The following is a 23,330-nucleotide window of genomic DNA, read 5'->3' as shown; positions in this document are numbered from 1 at the left end:
CGTTTTTATGGAACTTACATTTCTAACTTCCTGCCATATTAAATATTTGAAAGTCCCATATTTGTTGGTATTACATATATCAGCAATTGATTATTACTTTTTTATCAGAAATTGATTATTACTTTTTTATCAGCAATTTGCTACCCACTGCTGAATGAAGGCCTCATCTAGACTTCCCAGTGTATTACAATCTTAGTTACATGCATTCAAATCACTCCTATATGTTTCCTAATGTAACTTACTCCCTTTCCATTAGGTTATCGTTTCCTTTTTTTCTTCTCTCTCAGTCCAGCAAAGAACTTCCCCGCTGCGTCTACCATTCATTTACCTGGTACGTGTCCTATCCCTCTCCATTTCATTCCCATTGCAGTCACAGTTACGTTTTCCACACCATTTTGTTCGCTGACATAAGTATTTTTTCTGTCCCTTTTATTGGGCGCTGATGATCGTGCAGTTGAGCACTCCACAAACCAAACATCTGTCCCTTTTATTAATTCTCAAAGCACTTTTCTCATTTGCTCACTGGGGAAACATTGTTTTTAGAATAGTTTCATATTTTAAGTCCCGATCTGCATCTGTCCAAAATTCAAAAACCCAATCAACGAATTCTGTGACTTCAGTTTTACTATGGGTAATTATGAAATACGTGAAACATTTCTAAAAAATGGTATAGGTGAATGGCTAAACATTAGGAACAAATGATAGAGCACGTGTAAGACAAACTGTGCGATTTTTGGATATGGTGCCGGCAAGTTAGTTTGCCAAACCACTGACTACGTTACTGACTGCAGTTGCTGAAAATGTTGTCACCCATCTCAACATGCTAAAATTGTGGCATGTGTCACAACCTGAAACTGATGGCGAAGATTTCATCTTTCAGCAAGATGGCACCTCTCCTCATTTCGACAACTGTGTACAAGATTACGTATCGCAGGATGGATGCTGTTGCAGCCACTGACCATTCCCTACTTAAGTGGCCATCACGGTTGCTAACTTAACACTTTGTGATAATTTTTTTGTAGGAGTACATAAAGACTGCTCGTATGCTAAGTCAGGTATGAGCAGCATTGCTCTACTTTTAGATGTGTAGTGTGTGACGAAGGGGGCCACTTAGAATATTTATTGTGTGTATAAAAATTTTTGTTGATTGTTTTTCTTTCACGTACTGTATCGTTTGTTATCAATCAAAAGCTGTCAGGCAAAATCAAATAATGGAAAATCCAGAATGGAATAATGATCTGGCTGCCACGGCTGGCCAGAGACTGTGGTAGTGTGTGTGTGGGTTGTGTTTGCATGAGTGTTTGTGTGTATGTTGTCTAATTCTGATGAAGGTCTGTTCGGCTGAGAACTTTGAAAGTATTTCTGTTGTGTATACCTGCTATTCACCATCTCCGCTATATGGTGAGCTATCCTTTTTGTAACAGAATCATTTGTTATGTTATTCTTGCTTATTTATATGTACTGATTATTTGGAACATTTCATGGACTTTATTTTCTTTTCATTATTTTGGGAACTTCAGTTATATTATTATTGATTTTCTGTCATGGTTTCAAATTTCCCTTATTAAGCTGTTCCCTTCTTTGTTGAAGTTTACCCACAATAGATGCAAACAGCACAAATTCCTCAAAAAATGGTGACTCGGCTGTTTCATTAAAGGGTCATCATCATCATCATCATCATCATCATCATCATCATCATCATCATCATTTAAGACTGATTATGCATTGCAGCGTTCAGACTGGAGCGTAGTCCCACTTATAAAATTCCTCCATGATCCCCTCTTCAGTGCTAACATCCCCTCTTCTGATGTTAAGCCTATTACTTCAAAATCATGCTTAATTGAATCCAGGTACCTTCTCCTTGGTCTACCCCAACTCCTCCTACTCTACTGCTGAACCCATGAGTCTCTTGGGTAACCTTGCTTCTCCCATGCGTGTAACATGACCCCACCATCTAAGCCTGTTCGCCCTGACTGCTACATCTGTAGAGTTCATTCCCAGTTTTTCTTTGATTTCCTCATTGTGGACACCCTCCTGCCACTGTTCCCGTCTACTAGTACCTACAATCATCCTAGCTACTTTCATATCCGTAACCTCAACCGTATTGATAAGGTAACCTGAGTTCACCAAGCTTTCGCTCCCATACAACAAAGTTGGTCGAAAGATTGAACAGTGCACAGATAACTTAGTCTTGGTACTGACTTCCTTCTTGCAGAAGAGAGTAGATCATAGCTGAGCACTCACTGCATTAGCTTTGCTACACCTCGCTTCCAGTTCTTTCACTATGTTGCCATCTTGTGAGAATATGCATCCTAAGTAGTTGAAACTGTCCACATGTTCTAACTTTGTTCCTCCTATTTGGCACTCAATCCATTTATATCTCTTTCCCACTGACATTACTTTCGTTTTGGAGATGCTAATCTTCATACCGTAATCCTTACATTTCTGATCTAGCTCTGAAATATTACTTTGCAAACTGTCAATCGAATCTGACATCACAACTAAGTCATCCGCTTATGCGAGACGGCTTACTTTGTGTTCACATATCTTAATCTCACCCAGCCAGTCTATTGTTCTCAACATATGCTCCATAAATAATATGAACAACAGTGGAGACAGGTTGCAGCCTTGTCTTACCCCTGAAACTACTCTGAACTATGAACTCAATTTACCGTCAACTCTAACTGCTGCCTGATTATCTATGTAAAGACCTTTAATTGCTTGCAAAAGTTTGCCTCCTATTCCATAATCTCGTAGAACAGACAATAACTTCCTCCTAGGAACCCGGTCATATGCCTTTTCTAGATCTATAAAGCGTAGATACAATTCCCTGTTCCACTCATAACACTTCTCCATTACATCTACATCCATACTCCGCAAGCCACCTGACTGTGTGTGGCGGAGGGTACCTTGAGTACCTCTATCGGTTCTCCCTTCTATTCCAGTCTCGTATTGTTCGTGGAAAGAAGGATTGTCGGTATGCCTCTGTGTGGGCTCTAATCTCTCTGATTTTATCCTCATGGTCTCTTCGCGAGATATACGTAGGAGGGAGCAATATACTGCTTGACTCTTCGGTGAAGGTATTTTCTCGAAACTTTGACAAAAGCCCGTACCGAGCTACTGAGCGTCTCTCCTGCAGAGTCTTCCACTGGAGTTTATCTATCATCTCCGTAACGCTTTCGCGATTACTAAATGATCCTGTAACGAAGCGCGCTGCTCTCCGTTGGATCTTCTCTATATCTTCTATCAACCCTGTCTGGTATGGATCCCACACTGCTGAGCAGTATTCAAGCAGTGGGCGAACAAGCGTACTGTAACCTACTTCCTTTGTTTTCGGATTGCATTTCCTTAGGATTCTTCCAATGAATCTCAGTCTGGCATCTGCTTTACCGATGATCAACATTATATGATCATTCCATTTTAAATCACTCCTAATGCGTACTCCCAGATAATTTATGGTATTAACTGCTTCCAGTTGCTGACCTGCTATTTTGTAGCTAAATGATAAGCGATCTATCTTTCTATGTATTCGCAGCACATTACACTTGTCTACATTGAGATTCAATTGCCATTCCCTGCACCATGCGTCAATTCGCTGCAGATCCTCCTGCATTTCAGTACAATTTTCCATTGTTACAACCTCTCGATACACCACAGCATCATCTGCAAAAAGCCTCAGTGAACTTCCAACGTCATCCACCAGGTCATTTATGTATATTGTGAATAGCGACGGTCCTATGACGCTCCCCTGCGGCACACCTGAAATCACTCTTACTTCGGAAGACTTCTCTCCATTGAGAATGACATGCTGCGTTCTGTTATCTAGGAACTCCTCAATCCAATCACACAATTGGTCTGATAGTCCATATGCTCTTACTTTGTTCATTAAACGACTGTGGGGAACTGTATCGAACGCCTTGCGGAAGTCAAGAAACACGGCATCTACCTGTGAACCCGTGTCTATGGCCCTCTGAGTCTCGTGGACGAATAGCGCGAGCTGGGTTTCACATGACCGACTTTTTCTAAACCCATGCTGATTCCTACAGAGTAGATTTCTAGTCTCCAGAAAAGTCATTATACTCTAATACAATACGTGTTCCAAAATTCTACAACTGATTGACGTTACAGATATAGGTCTATAGTTCTGCACATCTGTTCGACGTCCCTTCTTGAAAACGGGGATGATCTGTGCCCTTTTCCAATCCTTTGGAACGCTACGCTCTTCTAGAGACCTACAGTACACCGCTGCAAGAAGGGGGGCAAGTTCCTTCGTGTACTCTGTGTAAAATTGATCTGGTATCCCATCAGGTCCAGAGGCCTTTCCTCTTTTGAGCGATTTTAATTGTTTCTCTATCCCTCTGTCGTCTATTTCGATATTTACCATTTTGTCATCTGTGCGACAATCTAGAGAAGGAACTACAGTGCAATCTTCCTCTGTGAAACAACTTTGGAAAAAGACATTTAGTATTTCGGCCTTTAGTCTGTCATCCTCTGTTTCAGTACCATTTTGGTCACAGAGTGTCTGGACATTTTGTTTTGATCCACCTAACCCTTTGACATAAGACCAAAATTTCTTAGGATTTTCTGCCAAGTCAGTACATAGAACTTTACTTTCGAATTCATTGAACGCCTCTCGCATAGCCCTCCTCACACTACATTTCGCTTTGCGTAATTTTTGTTTGTCTGCAAGGCTTTGGCTATGTTTATGTTTGCTGTGAAGTTCCCTTTGCTTCCGCAGCAGTTTTCTAACTCGGTTGTTGTACCACTGTGGCTCTTTTCCATCTCTTACGATCTTGCTTGGCACATACTCATCTAACGCATTATGTACGACGGTTTTGAACTTTGTCCACTGATCCTCAACACTATCTGTACTTGAGACAAAACTTTTGTGTTGAGCCAACACGTACTCTGAAATCTGCTTTTTGTCACTTTTTCTAAACAGAAAAATCTTCCTACCCTTTTTAATATTCCTATTTACGGCTGAAATCATTGATGCCGTAACCGCTTTATGATCGCTGATTCCCTGTTCTGCGTTAACTTTTTCAAATAGTTCGGGTCTGTTTGTCACCAGAAGGTCTAATATGTTATCGCCACGAGTCGGTTCTCTGTTTAACTGCTCAAGGTAGTTTTCAGATAAAGCACTTAAAAAAATTTCACTGGATTCTTTGTCCCTGCCACCCGTTATGAACGTCTGAGTCTCCCAGTCTATATCCGGCAAATTAAAATCTCCACCCAGAACTATAACATGGTGGGGAAATCTACTCGAAAAATTTTCCAAATTATCCTTCAGGTGCTCAGCCACAACAGCATTATTTGCCGTAAGTTAAAGATCTGGTCCTGACAACCTCTAAGAGGCCTAAACCCACACTGATTTTCATCAATTTGTCATCAACTAATACTCGCACTTTCCTTTCAACAATACCTGAGAAGATTGTACCCACAACGCTGATTAAAGAGATACCTCTGTAGTTGCTACAATATTTTCTTTTCCACGTTTAAAGATTGGTGTGATTACTGCTTTCGTCTAGTCTGATGGAACCTGTCCCAACTCCTACGCCATTTCAATAATCCTGTGTAGCCATTTAAGACCTGACATTCCACTGTATTTGATGAGTTCCGACTTAATTTCATCCACCCCAGCCGCTTTATTACACTGCAATCTATTGACCATTTTCTCCACTTCCTCAAACGTGATCCTATTTCCATCATCATTCCTATCCCATTGTACATCGAAATCTGAAACATTACTGATCGTATTTTCACCTACATTGAGCAACTCTTCAAAATATTCCCTCCATCTGCCCAAGGCATCAACAGGATTCACCAGCAGTTTTCCTGACCTGTCCAGAATACTTGTCATTTCCTTCTTACCTCCGTTTCGAAGACTGCTAATTACTCTCCAGAATGGTTTTCCAGCAGCTTGACCCAAAGTCTCCAACCTGTTTCCAAAGTCTTCCTAAGATTTCTTCTTGGATGCTGCAATTATCTGTTTGGCTTTGTTTCTTTCTTCAACATAACTTTCTCGGTCTGCCTGAGTTCTAGTATGTAGCCATTTTTGATACGCTTTCTTTTTCCTTTTACAGGCTGCCTTGACTGTGTCATTAAAGGGTATTGCTTCTTTTTTTCCTGTATAAAGAACTGAAATTTTCTCTAGGGCTATTGACAATAGTTTTGGTTATGTGGAATATACTTGCCTAACCCACCCCCCCCACCCCCACCCCCACCCCCTCCCCCTGCTGGTCTTTAAATTGTGAATTTCAAACTCTCCTAATGCAGTATAATGGGAGCAGTAGCATTGAGGTTGTCCTTCTGTATACTGATTTAAGTTGAATAAATGTTTTGACTTCAAAGGCTGTTCGTACAGATTTGGGTGAAATGAGTCAAAACCTGTATTGGGCAATAGCATAATCCTTAACTATTGTTCCATTTTGTAATGTCGCTGTGACTTGCAAATGGCCATTGTGCTCTATCCACTTCTACAGCTAATTTTTTACTTGCTCGATTAAGTCCAGCATTTATTTGTGTGATTTGTGATAATTTTAATGAACATCTTGCACTTTTCAAAAATTAATGTGATGTCTATCCACTCTTTTGAGAAGCAGAACAGTTAGCATTGTTCCAGTTTTGAGGAATGCCTTTTTCTGCAAATACCTGTATATAACTTTGCACATTCCTTTTCTGTTAAGTTTCTTATGCCATTAACCATCTGTAGGGACCTTTCCTTGGTTTGTGCCTCAAAAGACTTTCTGCCCCTCATCTCACATAGTTCCAGAATTTTATTGTATCCAGTGAAAACAATGTGTGTGTTATTTGTCTCTTGAACTGTACTAACATAAAGAAATCTTTCAGTGTTTATGCAGTGTTTTTTCCTCTCGGTAGGCTAATGTATCATCGTAACTGATGATACATGGTATCTACCTAAAAGAAGTTTATGTTGCCCATACTCCTATTATTTTAAAATGTTTATCTAGTTACATATTCATTAGATGTTCTTGAAGACATCCCTAAAGAGTGTTATTTAATTCAGCATATTCCATTATTATTCTGTTGTGGTTTGTTTGAAATTCAAATTTCCTATTTCATGGGGCTTGAAATATTTTTCTTGCTTTCTTTGTATCAGCAACATCTTTTGCTGTTTGGGTAAGTACCTTCATTAAATAACTGCAATTTTCATGTATGTCCATATAATCATCATTATAAAGAGTCTTAATTTGTTGTTTTAATCTGTAATACCTACCTATCTAGCTATTCGTAAGTTCTCCTCCCAAGTTCTGATTTCCTGCCTGATGGGTCTATTTCTCTCTAGATTTGTACCTCTGAATGTATTTGGAGTCACTGATTATAGCACTTGGAAGTCTAATATCATTCAAGACTGTCACACCCTGTATAATTTTGTTATTTATCAAACGAAAACATTGTCCGTTATGGGCTGAACAGTTTTCAGACTTATTTTCTGTTGGCCAATTTAGGTGTTTTTAGTCATTATCAAGTAACCTCTGTGTAACAAGTTACAACAATGGAATGTGAAAGTGAGTCCACCAGCCCTTATTTGGAGCCTCTGGTAAACACTAGCATGATCTGTATAAAATAGGAAAATTGTTGGAGAACAATGTACAAGAGAACAATGTACAATATAACTTGTGTATGTGTTAAACAACCATCCACTGAGAATCCCCATCATTTCATACACCAACATCAAACTTGTTCTTGTGCTATGTCCTCCTTGCTGTGTCTATTTTCTGTTTGTTTTACTATAGGAGAATGTGCTCTGAACAAAAACATTGTTCTCCTTAGCAGATTTGACTAATGTAAGACTTCTGCCAATTTTAGACATTATATCCCGAGCTGTGCTGTGTAGTTGCTCTACATTCAAAGAAAACTAAAAAAAATAGTCTTTCAGTGTTTTTTCTGTTGCCTCACATTTTGTGACTCCTCATGGAGACCTTCTCTCTCCTTGTGAGAACGTGAGCATGTTTGTGCATAGACTTAAATGATTTTCATGGAATATACCTAAAAGTTGTATGATGATGAAATGAATTTTTGATTATTATAACTGATTATTTAGATTTTGGTAAAATATTGATAATGTGCTTTGGATGGGACAAGCTATTTTCTGAATAAAGCAAATAACCTGCTTTTTCATACTTTCAAAATAGTTTGTACAAACTATATTAAACTGGTAACTCATGTCCTAATTTGTAATGAAATTCTGCTAGTTGAAGAAACATGCACAACATATTACAATTGGCTAGTGAGGCTAGCGTTATTTGGTTTCTATTGCAGGGATGAGGAGAAGACTATGTGTTTTGGTACATATGAAAATCTTAGCTGTTTCACTTTAACTCGGGATGAAATGGAAACGAAATACTGTACTTTGTTATGAGTATTTTAAACATAGCTGCGCAACAGCAACGGTTCCACGTAATAAGACTAAAAACAGCCGACCAGTTGCAATGGATAAAGTAATCTTTACCTAGGTTTCGACAGATTTAAATCTTGTCTTCTTCAGAAGGCGGCAGTATTACATTAATATGGAATGATGTATCATCGTCATTTTTACAAATATCTGCATAGATCCATTAGTCCAAATATTAATGTAATACTGGCGCCTTCTGAAGAAGACAGATTTAAATCTGTCGAAACCTAGGTAAAGATTACTTTATCCATTGCAACTGGTCGGCTGTTTTTAGTCTTATTACTTTGTTATAATTTGCCTTAGTCTGCCCTCTGTGTTACATATTTGATTCCTGTTATGTTCTTTGATGTAAAAGATATTTTCAAAATTTATCATAATTTTACAGCAAGGCCTTCCATATTGTCTGCCCTTTGCTTGGTCTCTTAGTATCACATGAGAACAAGGAAGCCAAAGACACCACCAGCCGGGTATTTGTGGCCAATCATGTCACTCGCTGGGATGCTCTCATCTTCCATCTCACTTTAGGTTGCCTAACGGTAAGAACTTTGTCTTTTTTTTATTAAAAAATTCATATTTACTGGGTATGCACATTTGCTGAATTTTTCATTTGTGTTTTATAGATGAGGTTGGTGCTGTATGTGGGTAGTGAGTCACTTTGTATGTAATTGTTTGGTAACTATTTCAGTGATACATGTAACAGGTACTCCCCTGCAACATCTTCAAGTTGTGCAGATTGAAAGTTCAGCATGGTCCTGAGCTGCACTATAATTTAAAATAAGCATGTTTCAGTAATGAATACATGAACATGTTTAAGTAATGAGTGCTTTGGCCCATTAATAATGAAATGACTGATTAGGGAGCTTTTAAGATGAAGATTCATCAAAATGTGTGGCTTCCTTTTACATTTAACCTGTAGTGATTGTGCATCATTACATCAGATATGTTCACGATTCAAAGTGTTTGTGCTGAGTGATATTATCACTGTCGTTCATAGATTATTTGGTTTTTTAATTATTCCTTGTATGGATTCTCTCTCTGTATTAGCAGACCATTTTACACCTTTACATACTGTGTTATTAAATGTTGCAATGAAGCAGATTTACTCCAAGCCACAACATTTTTGGTGATGCAAACTTGATCCCGGGCACTGGCCAACCTATCTGGCGGAAGCCGACATGAACCATGGAGTTAATTGATGTTACATACCATTTCACTACGAACATCAAGTACAGACCAATCACACCTTGCACTTTCTGTGCACTGTACTGCAGTTCCGTCCCAAACATCAAGCAGAAATCAGTCATGCCACCTGCCTTATGCATAGTGTATCATAGTTTTGTAATGTTGGATCCATCATCGACCGTTGACATGCCTCCGAATGCACTGGTTAACAGTCATGGTCAAACCGCCACCACTCTTGCAGTTTGCACAGCTTCAGAGTCAGTTTGTGCTAGCTCACTGATGAAACCAAATACAGTTATGTTGTTGCTGCATTAAATGAAGACATGGTTAGGGAAGGATATTTTTGGCTTTACCACCAAGCACCAACCGGTACTCGCCAATTAAGAGCGCCTTGATCATGCGTGTTACAGTCCAAAGCAAAACTTCTATAGAAGTTACTGCATACTGAGGAATTATGTGACCACACTTCCTCACAGTTATTGTGCCAGATACGGATTCTAGCAAGTAACGCTGTCAGTGAGGATGTCCTATGAGATATCTGGATGTTGCCCTTACCACCAGATGTGCAGATGTGCACTTTGGATCTTGATGCACTTGCACAAACTGCAGACTGCATCTCAGTAAATTACGTGTCCACAGGTGTAGCAGCTATTGGCTCACAGTTGCATAATGCTATCGCATCATTACAGGCACAAATTGCTGAACTTGTCCTCCACGTGAGATGATAAACATGCCAGGAGATTATTGATATTGACTAGCTTTCCAAACAGCAGCCATGACTGTTTGTCACTGAGTTCTATATTGTGTGTGCCTCTGTGGTCTCTTTTCTGCCAGTGGTTCATCCGAACATATGGTCGCATTACACTGTAGCTAAACCTAGGCCTGTGCCGCAAGTTTGATTGGCAAATTATTGTGGCAGATGTAATGTGGCAAATTATTGTGGCAGATGTAATGTATCCTTTTCTTAGAGCAGACTTTCTATCATTTTATGGCCTGCTCCCGGACTATTGTCGTCGTCTCCTCGACACCACCACTAATCGGACAGTCATGGATGAGTATGCTATGTGGACAATACAGCTCTGTGAATGATTGCAGGTGATTCTCCTTATGTAGAACTTCCCGAGCACTTCCCAGAAGTACTTTGGAAGCTGCCTACACTAGTGTTGGTAAGACATTCGACACTACATTACATACTGACAACACCGGGACCACCATTTCATGCTTGATCTTGTTGCTTAACGGTAGAAAAGTTGGAAGCAGTGAAACAAGAGTTTTCCTTTATGCCTGCACAAGGAATCTGCTGCCTGTCAAGCAGTAGCTGGGCTCATCACTGCACATAGTTCCCAGAAAGACTAATGGATGATGTCAGTGTGATGATTACTGGCAACCCAATCCTAGGAAAATTCCAGATCACTATCTGGTCCTGCAGATTGAAGACCTCAGCAATCACGTCTTTTCCATGTTACATTTGGTATGTGCATTTTACCAGGTACTTGTTGCTCCAGAAGATGTAAATAAAATTGCCGTCTGTGCCTGATTTGGTCTGTTTGCATTTACGAAAAAGCCTTTTGGACCATGCAGTGTTGTGCAGAGCATCCAGTGTTTTATGGATGAAGTTACATGAGATCATGATTATTGTTACCATATTTTACAGACTAAAAGATGCACTTTTTTCTTCGAAAAATTGCCTCCAAAATTCAGGTGTATCTTATACTTCAAATTAATATCAAAAGTTCAGTGTTTGATTTAAAATCTTAAAAATGGCCATATATTGGATGATGCAGAATACCTCTCTCTATCTGGCAAAACTGGATTCAGTGGCAGCAGCTTTGCACTAATGCGACAAACATGAGTTGTGGGGACTCACAAGCTTGCTCTTACTACTATCTCCCTCCTACCCCACCATCACAAACCCAGAACACTGTCTGACCTATGATGTGTCATTGCAGTCGACAGTGCCAGTGAACTTGAACTGAAATTGATTTGTGTTATTGGTAACAGTACAATATTTTTGTAAGTAGCTTGTTTTGTAGTGGAAAAAATAAAAGGTATTCATATGATGTGGGCTATAAATTGAAAGTAATAGAATATGCAGAACAACCTGGAAACAGAGCAACTGGTCAGCATTTCAGCTCTCCACCAACAGAAAAAAACCTTTACGATTGTTGGGGTAATACAGAAGAACTGAAAAAAAAAGAGGAAGACTAAATGTGCAAATAAAGGACTGAATGCAAAATGGACAAAACTTGGACATTATGCACTGAAATAGATAAAGGACACCATAAAAATGGGATTGAAATTAATACAAAATGATTCAAATACTCACTCGCAAGCTAGTGCTACAGGATAAAGCAGATGGTAGACTTTAGTTTATTGGTAGAATACTGGGGAAGTGCAATCAGTCTTCAAAGGAGATTGCTTACAAATCGCTCGTGTGACCTGTTCTAGAATATTGCTCAAGTGTGTGGGACCTGTACCAGATAGGATTAACAGGGGATATCGAACATATACAAAGAAGGGCAACACAAATGGTCACACATTTGTTTAATCCCTGGGAGAGTGTCACAGAGATACTGAAGCAACTGAACTGGAAGACTCTTGAAGATAGACGTAAACTGTCCTGAGAAAGTCTATTAACAAAGTTTCAAGAACTGGCTGTAAATGATACTCTAGGAACGTACCACAGCCCCCTAAGTATCACTCACATAGGGATCATGAGGATAAGACTAGAGTAATTACTGCATGCTCACAGGTGTTTAGTCAGTCATTCTTCTCAAGCTCCATACGTGGTTGGAACAGGAAGAAACCCTAATAACTGGTGCAATGTAACATACCATGTGCCATGCATCACACGGTGGTTTTCTGAGTACAGATCTAGATGTAGATACAGTGGAACTTAACAGGCTTCAAAAGTGGAATTTAGTGCAACAGATGTATGAAGCACCATGAACTAAGCATGTGAACCAAAACCAAAATATCTTGGAAAATACCACAAGAGTATGAAGAGAATATTATTTTCCCATCGCTTTATTATTCAGAATAAAAAAAAAAAAAAAAAGAAAAACCAGTGGGGAACTAAGGCAAATAGTGAATATGAATGAAACTCCTCTGAAATTTGGTGTGCTGAGTAACAGTTCTGTTAAGGTTAAAACTGTAATATAAAAACAAGTGGACATGAAAAAAGTGCACTACACTGTTGTCTTTTCATGTTGTGCTGACGCTACTAAACTTAATCCAGTGATCATATTCAAGTGCAAAATAATGCCAAACATTCTGAAATACCACCCTGTGTTGTTTAGGTGCATGAAAAGGGTTGAATGGATGAGGCTGGTATAAAATTATGGATTAACATAGTGTGGGAGAGGAGGAAAGGTGCTTTATTGAATAAGAGTTTTCTTCTTATGCTATATCAGTTTAGTAGTCATATGAAAAATTCTTTGAAAGAGCAATTGAGACGGAAATATAGAGCTTGCTGTTATTACTGGAGGACTTACTTCACAATTTCAACTTCTTGATGTCTTGATAAATAAACTGTTTAAAGTATACATGAAAGAAAAATGAAACAAATGGATGACTGATGAAACCCAACATGAATTCACACTGAAGGAGCTTTAACATGACCTACAATGAAACAAGTGTGTTAGTGGATAAAACAGTCACCGTCTAGAATGATCCAGAGGGCTATGCCGGCAGTAGCTTAGCTACCAGAAGGGTTACCCAAGCCAGACAGGCCAAAGGGAAGGAGCCAGACAAAGTGTGACCCACAACGGCCTATCGCTCCCCCTTTCCTATCCCAAACCTGTCCTCACCATGTCCTTTTCCTGTCATTTCCTGTTATATGTATAAGACCTCAACAGCAGCGACAGTGGAGAAAGAATCTTTCAGAACAGTGAAGCTGGCGGAAGAGGCACTTTTTCCTCGTTGGGTACAAAAAGAGTACAAATAGTGACTGTACCCCAGAGGGGCAGCTACAGACAGCATCTGACTCATAGTGAGTGGCTGATTTTAGACTGGGCATCCTACTGCCTATGTGGAAAGTAACGGGAAACTACCACATGACATTCCCAAGCAGTACATGTTATGTCTCTCCATGTGAAAGATTCCAGAGTTAAACTTCCCCCTCATTCGGATCTCTGGGGGGGGGGGGGGGGGGGGGGGACATTGAGAGTAGACATATTTGAAAGGAAGAAGGGGACAGTGAAGGAAGGAAAGATAAGGATTGGAACATGGAATAATGGAATATGAGGACACTGCTGCAAGCAGGAAAGCTAGAGAAAGCAAAACAGGAGATGAAAAGGAACAGATTAGATGCCCTTGGTTTGCATGAAATGAGATGGGGAGATAGAAAGTGGAGATTATGAGCTCTTATACTCAGGGGAAATCAAGAGTGGTGGAAACGGAGTAGGAATATTGATACAGCAAAAGCTGGAAAATAAGGTAATGGAGGTACAATATATTGATGGAAGATTGATGATGATACGACTGAAGGGTAGTTCAAAACATCTGGTGTTAATACAGGTATACATGCCAACCAGCCAGCATAGAGATGAGGAAGTGGAAGAGTATTATGAGAAAATACAAGAACTGACCGAGAAAGAATGCCTGCATTATCATCATGGGGGACTGGAATGCAGTTGGTGGGTGAAGGAAAAGATGAAGGTGCAGTAGGAAAATTTGGATTGGGAATAAGAAATGAGAGAGGTTAACAACTGATTAGCTTCTGTAAAGAAAATTCATTAGCAGTGGGTAACACATTATTTTAACACCACAAAAGGAGACGTCACACATGAGTATCAAATTTGAATAGGGAAAGATATCAGCCGGACTTTATTCTGATATAAAAAAGGTTTAGGAACTGTTTGAAGAATGCCAAAGCTCATCCAGGAGTGGATATAAATTCAGACCACAACCTAGTAGTGGGGGAAATGCAAGTGAAGTTGAAAAAAGTCTTGAGAGGCAAAGCAAAAGAAAGACTAAACATAGAAAGACTCAAAGAGGTAGGAAATGCATCAGATTTGGAAAACAGATTTATGAAAAAATGGGAAAGAGGTAGTGTTGATGAAAGTGTTAATGACAAATGGATAAAAATGAAGGAAGGAGTCATGGACTCTGCCAAAGAAGTAATAGGAATTAGAGTATCCTGGAGTACCAGGAAAGAATGGATAACAGAAAACATGTTGAAAAAGATGGATGAGCAGAGAAAGTTGAAAATTGTAGAAACTGAAGAAGGCAAAAAGAGGTACAGGAAACTGAATAATGAATGAAGAAGAGAAACTGAAGAAGCAAGGGAAAAATGGATGAAACAGAAGTGCGACAAAATAGAGAAAATGGAGAAAGAGGGAAAGTGTGAAATGATGTATAGACTGGCTAGTGAGATATTTTTGAATGTAAAAGAAAAAGGAATAACATGGAAATAGAAAAAGCGGATGGTACTCTAGCAGAAGAACCACATGAGGTTTTGTACAGATGGCAAGAATGTATTGAATGTCTGTTTAAGGGGGATGAAATACAAAGCGAAATTAAGGTTGAAGAGGAGCAATATGTGCCAGAAGATGGAAAGGGATTCACCATCTTGGAAGCAGAAGTAGAAAAGGCACTGAAGAAGATGAAAAATAGGAAGGCATGTGGAATTGATAATTTGCCAACAGAACTGTTTAAGAGTCTGGGAAACAAGGCAAGAAAAGAAATAGTCTACATCTGTAACGAGATATATGACAAAGAGGAATGGCCTGAAGACTTCCTTGTAACAGTTATGATACCAATAGAGAAAAAGAGAAACATTAAAAAATATGAGGAGCTTAGGACTATCAGTCTAATTTCTCATGCAGCTGAAGTGTTGCTGAGAGTGTTGAATAGAAGGCTGTATGGCAAGCTGGATAGAGGGACTGCAGAGGAGCAGTTCGGATTTAGAAGAGGAAAAGGAACAAGAGATGCTATCGGCCTGTTAAGAACTATAGGGCAAAGATATATGGAAGAAAGTAGATAAATCTTTACTGTTTTTATAGGTTTAGAAAAGGCTTTTGACAGAGTTCAGCGGAACAAGCTGATGGATATTTTGAAGAGGAAAGGAGTGGATTGGAAAGAGAGGCGACTGATACAGAAACTATATTTACACCAGAAAGTAAGGATAAGGATTGGAAATGAAATATCAGAAGGAAGCATCATTGGGTGAGGTGGTAGACAAGGTTGTTGCCTTTCCCCACTGTTGTTTAACACTTACCTTGAAGAGATTATTGTGAAAGGCTGAGGTGGGAAAAGAGGAATATGTATTGATGGAAAGAGAATAGAATGTATAAGATTTGTTGATGACATGGTATTAGTGGCAGAAATTGCACAGACAGTGAATAACATGCTGAAAGATCTGATATTAGTGGCAGAAAGTGAGCGGACAGTGAATAACATGCTGAAAGATCTGAATGAAGCTTGTGTAGAATACGGGATGCAAATAAACGCAGCAAAAAAAAAAAAGAAAAAAGAAAAAAAGAGTATGGTCGTCAGTACAAGACGCAGATTGTCAAGTACTAAAATAGGACAAGCTACCATTAGCCAAGTAAGCACGTTTAAATATCTTGGAAGCACAATAACCGAAGACTTGAGATGCCACCAGGAGGTGAAAACCCGAATTGCCATAGCGAAGGAGGCATTCAACAGAAAGAGGAGACTCTTATGTGGCAAATTAGATAAAGGTCTAAGGAAAAGGCTTAGCAAATGTTTTGTCTGGAGTGTGGCACTATATGGGGCAGAAACATGGACACTGAGATGAGAGGATGAAAAAAGGTTAGAAGCATTTGAGGTGTGGGTGTGGAGGAGAATGGAGAGAATAAACTGGATGGAAAGAGTGAGTAATGAAAGAGTATTGGAAAGGTCTGGTGAGAGAGGATGTCTACTGAAGGTTATAAGAGAAAGGAAATGAACTGGTTGGGACATTCATTGAGAAGGGAGTGCTTGCTAGCAGATGCTTTGGAAAGACTGGTTTGTGGGAGAAGACTGAGAGGAAGATGGAGATACAAGATGATAGACAACATAAAGGGAAGAGGAAATTATGCAGACCTGAAGAAGCTGGCAGAAGACCGGACAGCCTGGAGAACTACCATGTGAAAATCTGCCTTTTGGCAGAACACTGATGATGATGATGATGATGATGATGATGATGATGATGATGATGATGTCTAGAGTGAGAGAAGACATTATTGTTAAATCTTTCAAGAAGTGCAGTATAAGTAACACTCTCAATGACAGTGAAGACCATCTTATGTATGAAGAGGAAAATGATGATGACAAGAAGAAGAAGAAGGTTCAGATGATGATTTTCAGTGATTTTAAAGGTCAGTTCAGTTTTATAAACTAAGATTTTTTTCTGTCTGGGTTTGCAGTCTAATAATAAAATGGTAAAAATGTCATTTAAAAATATGCTTAAAAATGAATGTATGTCTTACGATCCGTAGTGTCTTATACATAATAAAATATGATATCTTTTCATATAGATGTTTTGGTGATATAAGATTCTGACACCGGGAAAATTTGTGCCAGATCTTTACTCACCCTCGTTCATATAGACTACTCATAAATCTGTCAAAGTGCATGTTTGGGGCATCAGAAACTCGCTTCCTGGGTTGTACCATCAGAGTGCAAGGAATACTGCTTTCAAAGGAGAAGGTAAAAGCAATAATCAACTCCCTGCAGCTGTGACTGTCTGTGAGTTGCAACAGTTTCTCAGTGTCACTAATTTCTACCTTTTTTTTTTTTTTTTTTTGTGCGACACTGTGCACTTTTGGCCACCACATTTAATGAACTTTTGCGAGGCTCACTGAAATGGTGATACACATGGACAAGCAAAGCTGAGACAGTCTTCAACAATATGAAGACCACTATCACTGAGGCTCTGCTGTTAGACTATGTAGGACAATTTATGATTCATGCAGTCCATGTTGTGGGAGAACTGAACAAACCAGCAGGTGTCAACTCTAGTCTAGAAGTGATTACAGGTGCAGCTGATTATGAAGCACTCACTTTGGTTCAACAATCTGACAGTGAGCTCAAAGATTTATTGGCAAATACATGTAAGTATGTAACTCCAATGTGTCCAAGTACCACCATTAAGAGTGCTGTTGTATTGGAATGTCTCCACATCAAAGCCACAACCATTTGTGACTGTTGAATTTCGACAACAGGCAATTGCATCTCTGCGCAACTTCTCATCCATGGGTCTAAGTTACAATAAATTTGGTTAAATGGTCTTTTGTATACCCAAATATCAACAAAGATTGCAAGGCATTTGTGCCCCAGCATTTGGCCTGTCAGCAGAATACGATCTCTTGCCATGTCAGTGCAACCAGTGGCACATTTGTCCCACCTAACCAGTGTTTCGACTATATACTTGTCAACATCATCAGACCTTTATCACCTTATGAAGGATATAACTGCCACCAACCGATTTGGTGGCCTGAAGTCTTTCCCATGGTCAACATCATTGCCAAAATGGTCACAACCACATTCTTTCATGGATGGATTGCTTTTTTCGGAGTGCTCCTTCGCATTGCCTTTGACCGAGGCAGGCCTGTTAGGCATTAAGCACATTCGAACAATGGCCTATCACCTGGCAGAATATGGTTTAGTGTAACATCTGCACAGACAGTTAAGGGTATCCTTTTGGTGCCACAAATCACAACATGGGACAGAAACACTGCCGATCATCCTTCTGACCCTCCACACATCCAGCAAGGATGATCTGAAACCTACACCAGCAGATCTTGTCTGCTGCCAACTGATCAGACTGCCGAGTGAGTTTCTCAGCAACATGCCAGACCCTCTTATCAAGGCATTGGACTCTATCAACAGACTGTGAACACAGATACGGCAGCTCCATCACATTTCATTGAGAGATCAACAGACTCATCACCCTTTTGTCTTTGCCGATCTTCATGACCAAGTGTTTGTTCATCACAATGCTGTCTGCAAGCGTATGCTGTCAACATATGATTGATCATATCTAGTCTTCAGTAAAAGTGGCAGAATTTTGTAAGTTTGACCACCTTGAACCTGTGTTCAGCACTGCATACACTGGTACGAGCAAATTACCTGACACAACTACTACAGACAAGACAGAATCATCTGGCACTCCACCTCCCATAACAGACAAGCCGCAATGGACATTGAACGCCATCCCTGACGCCGTGGCACCTTGTTTTGATTCTCACTGTGTATTCTCAGACTGTTTTATACCTTTGCACACTATGCTATTAAATATTCCAATAAAGCAGATTTACTCTAAACTGCAACAAACCTAATCTTTCTAATAATTGTACTGTGTTTCTTCTGGATTTAAATTTGGAAAGTTGAAAGAATTTATTTGGTAGTGTTGTGAAATATGTCTGGTACTATTCAAACACGATGCAAGTCAAGTGCGTGGGGCAAATAGAATGGTCTAAAGGTTTCACTACTTTCAGTCTCACACTTTGTTTGTGGAATAGAGATGATGATGATGATGATGTTGGCAGTGTATCACTAGGTCAGATTTGCAACAGCTAGTTGGAGGATGGTATGGGGAAACTGCTAACATATTTACATCTACATACCAAAAAAATACAAACTTTCTGCCATTCTTCCTCATATCAGCACTCCAGTTACTGGTGTAGACCTACATAGTACTTTTTTATTGCTTGTCGATGAAATAGTTATTAATGATTTCATTTGAAATACATAATTATTATGGTTGTGGTAATGGGCTAATGTGTAACATAGTCCAATGTCTTTATTATGTGGTAAGTTGTTGGTTCCATTTACTTCAAGTGGCATGAGTAAACTTGAAATTCATATTTCCAGAATTGTGATAGCTAGAGATTAGTATTAATCATCCGTACACTGTGTTTGTTACCTGTGTAGCTACTTATATTTTGACCCAACAAATGGACTGTTTTCCTCATAAATATAGCTTGCCTGCAATTTGAGCAGTTGTACTTCAAAGTCTCCATTACATTAGAAACCAATAGTTACTTTTATTGCCTTAGAAACTTATGTGATCAATATGTCATTGGTTGTTCAAAATTGGTTTTTACTTCACCATGCCAATACCCACTATCATTCATGGAATTCTCATTCAAGGTAAGTGCATGAATGAATGTTAAGTGCATGAATGCCCTCTCGTAAACTTTTAACAGAATATGTTTGTGATCTGAATGGTGGTGAAAAGTTAGTCTTTTGGTCATTCAGATTATCTACACAGTCATGTTTATTCAGCATTTTCAAAGGGTTTAGATAATGAAATAAAAGACCATTAAAGTACTACTATGAAGTGATCTCAACCTTATCTCCTTTGGATGGGAGGTGCTGCACATGCCAGGTGAACAACTTAAATTGTACTTAACGCTTGACATTAAGAATAACAAGAAAAACAACTTATGAGACTGTGGTACATGTATTGTGAAGACCTGCTGTCATTGAAGTCGTCTCAATTGTACTGCTAGAAGTAATTTGTTTCATATTTATTTTTAACAAAATTCCATTTTTGTTGCACTTGTTGACTATGTAGAGTAAATCCCTCTTGCCTTGAAAGTAGCTGGCAATGAAAGTGTGTAATAATTCTGTGAAAGTGTGTAACATTCACTGAGTCTTTTTGCCATCAGATTGCACCAAATTAATGTTGTTCAATGGGATATTTACTGTAATGGTCCTATAAGCTGATCAGTTTATACTGGGAGTCTTCGAACATTTTCTAACGTAATGTTCTCATTTCCTCTCATATCTAACTTGTGACCAGTCATGTAAAATGTTAAAATATGGTCAAGTGCATACATTTCCTATAGGTGACAAGGAAAGAATTACTTAAATGTAGCTGCTTGCTCTTGCCTCATATTACTGTTTGCATGTTTACTTTCAGGAGAGATTGCTTTTGAGTCTGGGAGTAGTGGGATTCACATCCTGTCCAACCTGCCTTGTATGGTGTCTGTATGGTTTCCACTTTCGTAAAGTGAATGTCAGAATGGTCCTTTAAACAGTGTCATGGCTGACTTCCCCACCACCCTACCCAATTCAATCTTGTGCTCTATATCTGACACTGATGTAAACTGTATGTTTAACTCTAACCTACCTTTCCTTAATGAGTGGCTTACTTCACCTGGGGAGATTTGAAATTGGGTACATCAGTGATTTATTAATTATTACAAATATTGTGCAGATCCAGTTTTTCTGTTAGTGTATTACTATAATATGTATTGTTTTGTAAATATTAAAAAGAAAGATGATGAGACTTACCAAACAAAAGCGCTGGCAGGTCGATAGACACACAAACAAACACAAACATACACACAAAATTCAAGCTTTCGCAACCAACGGTTGCCTCATCAGGAAAGAGGGAAGGAGAGGGAAAGACGAAAGGATTTGGGTTTTAAGGGAGAGGGTAAGGAGTCATTCCAATCCCGGGAGCGGAAAGACTTACCTTAGGGGGAAAAAAGGACAGGTATACACTCGCGCGCACACGCACACACATATATCCATCCGCATATACACAGACACAAGCAGACATTTGTAAAGGCAAACTCTTTGCCTTTACAAATGTCTGCTTGTGTCTGTGTATATGCGGATGGATATGTGTGTGTGTGTGTGTGTGTGTGTGTGTGTGTGTGTGTGCGAGTGTATACCTGTCCTTTTTTCCCCCTAAGGTAAGTCTTTCCGCTCCCGGGATTGGAATGACTCCTTACCCTCTTCCTTAAAACCCAAATCCTTTAGTCTTTCCCTCTCCTTCCCTCTTTCCTGATGAGGCAACCGTTGGTTGCGAAAGCTTGAATTTTGTGTGTATGTTTGTGTTTGTTTGTGTGTCTATCGACCTGCCAGCACTTGTGTTTGGTAAGTCTCATCATCTTTCTTTTTAGATATATTTTTCCCACATGGAATGTTTCCCTCTATTATATTTGTAAATATTAATATTTTTATAAGACATCTTTTGTTGCAGTCTGCAGAACCTGTGGTGCATATTATGTTTTGGTTTCAGAAACCAAAAGACTGGGGTCTTCCTTTATGGGTAAATGACCTCCTTGGTATTAAGGATGATATGGTGGATGAAAGGCACCAGGATTCAGACTCTGGCACTGGTGCCGTCCTCCTCCTCCCAGAGGGAACCACTACTAGTGGAACTAAAGGATTGCTAAAGTAAGCAAATGTTATGCAAATAAAGGTTCTCTTGGTACGTGAAGGCAATAAAATCTGCTTGGGTTTCTTGCTGTGTCAATCCACAGTGTGTTTGGGGCTTTTCAGAAGGCAAATTGCAAAATTGAAAGGGTTCCAATATCTACTGTTACAAGGAAGACTTCTACACTCCTGGACTACTGTGGATTACTGCAAGATACCATGAAGCAATTGAAACCACAGGCACCACACCAGCTCATCTGCAGGGTCATCCACAGGTACACCAGGTGGGTGTATCCTTAGGTCACAGACATGTGAACTGAAACCAAAGAAGGCCACCATGCCAGGTGATCATGTGGGCCACTGCAGTCACCGTATTAGAAGGCCACTACAGTTTGTGGATATCATAAGAAAAATAAAACAGTCTTTACTGGAGCAACATTTTGAATATCACATCTTAAGCTTGGTTTGTCACCACTTAATGATATATTCTTACATGATGTGGACTGTTATGAGCAAGTTGTTGGTGTTCAAATGTGCTTGCCTCTGTCACCTATTGTGGCAGATGTCTACATGAGGAATTTGAAGAAATCACACCAAAAACGGTGTCACACAAAGCAAAGCACATCTACAGGTGTGTAGACACGTTTGGTAGGAACCACATAAGTAGCACTCACAGAAATATCAGATTCAACTTGGAGGTTAAGAAGAACAGTGGTTTTCCACATCTGGATGTCCATTTGTCAAAGAGACCTGACTCTGTAATGTGGAGTTCATACAAAACTTTCATACCACCCTATATCTGCTAGTAAAGAGCTGTGCCATCATCCACTACAGTAATTTTCTTGTTTGATGTCACTAATATACAGAATGAGGACTGTTTGTTAGGATAACATACCATATTGAGCTGTATCATCGGCAAAATATCTTTGCTTCCGGTGGCTGAAAGAGGAGGAGGAAGAAGGCACTAAGCACACCAACACTCAGAAACAAGAGCAAAGAAGATCAACTTGGCTTTCTACCATATGCTGAAATGGCAGAGCTCCAAACAAGAAATGAATGAAGCCTATTAGTTGGTCGCGTGTAGAATTTGATAAATCTTTTGGGTAGTATGAAGGATAACCTAGGCCTTTCTAACATCTGAAGTATAGTGAATTCCTTAAAAGTGCAGCAAATCATATGTTGGACAGACCCATCACTGTATTATACTAAACATATATGCAATGTAAGGCTTTGCCAAATCAGTACACACTAAGCACAGCTTAATGGAGGTGCACAATTCAGGTTTTGAAAAGATATCTATTAACTGTCCGATGAGTGGTTTCTGAGACAGCATTATTAAGGTGGCAGTTGAAATAAGAGTTAAATTGAATCTTATTAATTGGAGTAGGGACTGGGCACTCAGTACCATTTGACATCCTTCTTTGGAAGCTATAAGATGGGATTGACATCAGCATTCTGGACTTGTGATGCAGCAGTGGACAGCAAGTGCAGGCTGGTCATGTTAACACAGGGCTAGTGTAGAAATTAAATGGTTACAGTATGGCCTTTTCAAGGATGTGAATATCCAGTATCGCTGATGATTGTATAAGATGGACTGCAAGAATCTCTT

The 23,330-nt window shown here is 39.3% G+C and overlaps 1 protein-coding gene across 1 annotated transcript in view; it reads left to right on the top strand.

Annotated features, from left to right (window-relative positions):
- LOC126174958 (lipid droplet-regulating VLDL assembly factor AUP1-like) overlaps nt 1-23,330 on the top strand; it is an 86,959-nt gene that overhangs the window by 12,279 nt on the left and 51,350 nt on the right. Inside the window, exons 3-4 of the mRNA XM_049921424.1 lie at nt 8,802-8,952; nt 21,585-21,742. Of these exons, the coding sequence (XP_049777381.1) occupies nt 8,802-8,952; nt 21,585-21,742 (309 nt within the window). The remainder of the gene's footprint in view (nt 1-8,801; nt 8,953-21,584; nt 21,743-23,330) is intronic.

Source organism: Schistocerca cancellata, chromosome 3 (assembly GCF_023864275.1).
Source record: "Schistocerca cancellata isolate TAMUIC-IGC-003103 chromosome 3, iqSchCanc2.1, whole genome shotgun sequence".
In the NCBI taxonomy this organism is placed as follows: domain Eukaryota; kingdom Metazoa; phylum Arthropoda; class Insecta; order Orthoptera; family Acrididae; genus Schistocerca; species Schistocerca cancellata.
Note: the sequence above shows the minus strand (reverse complement) of the source record. Positions and strands in the feature narration are given on the sequence as shown.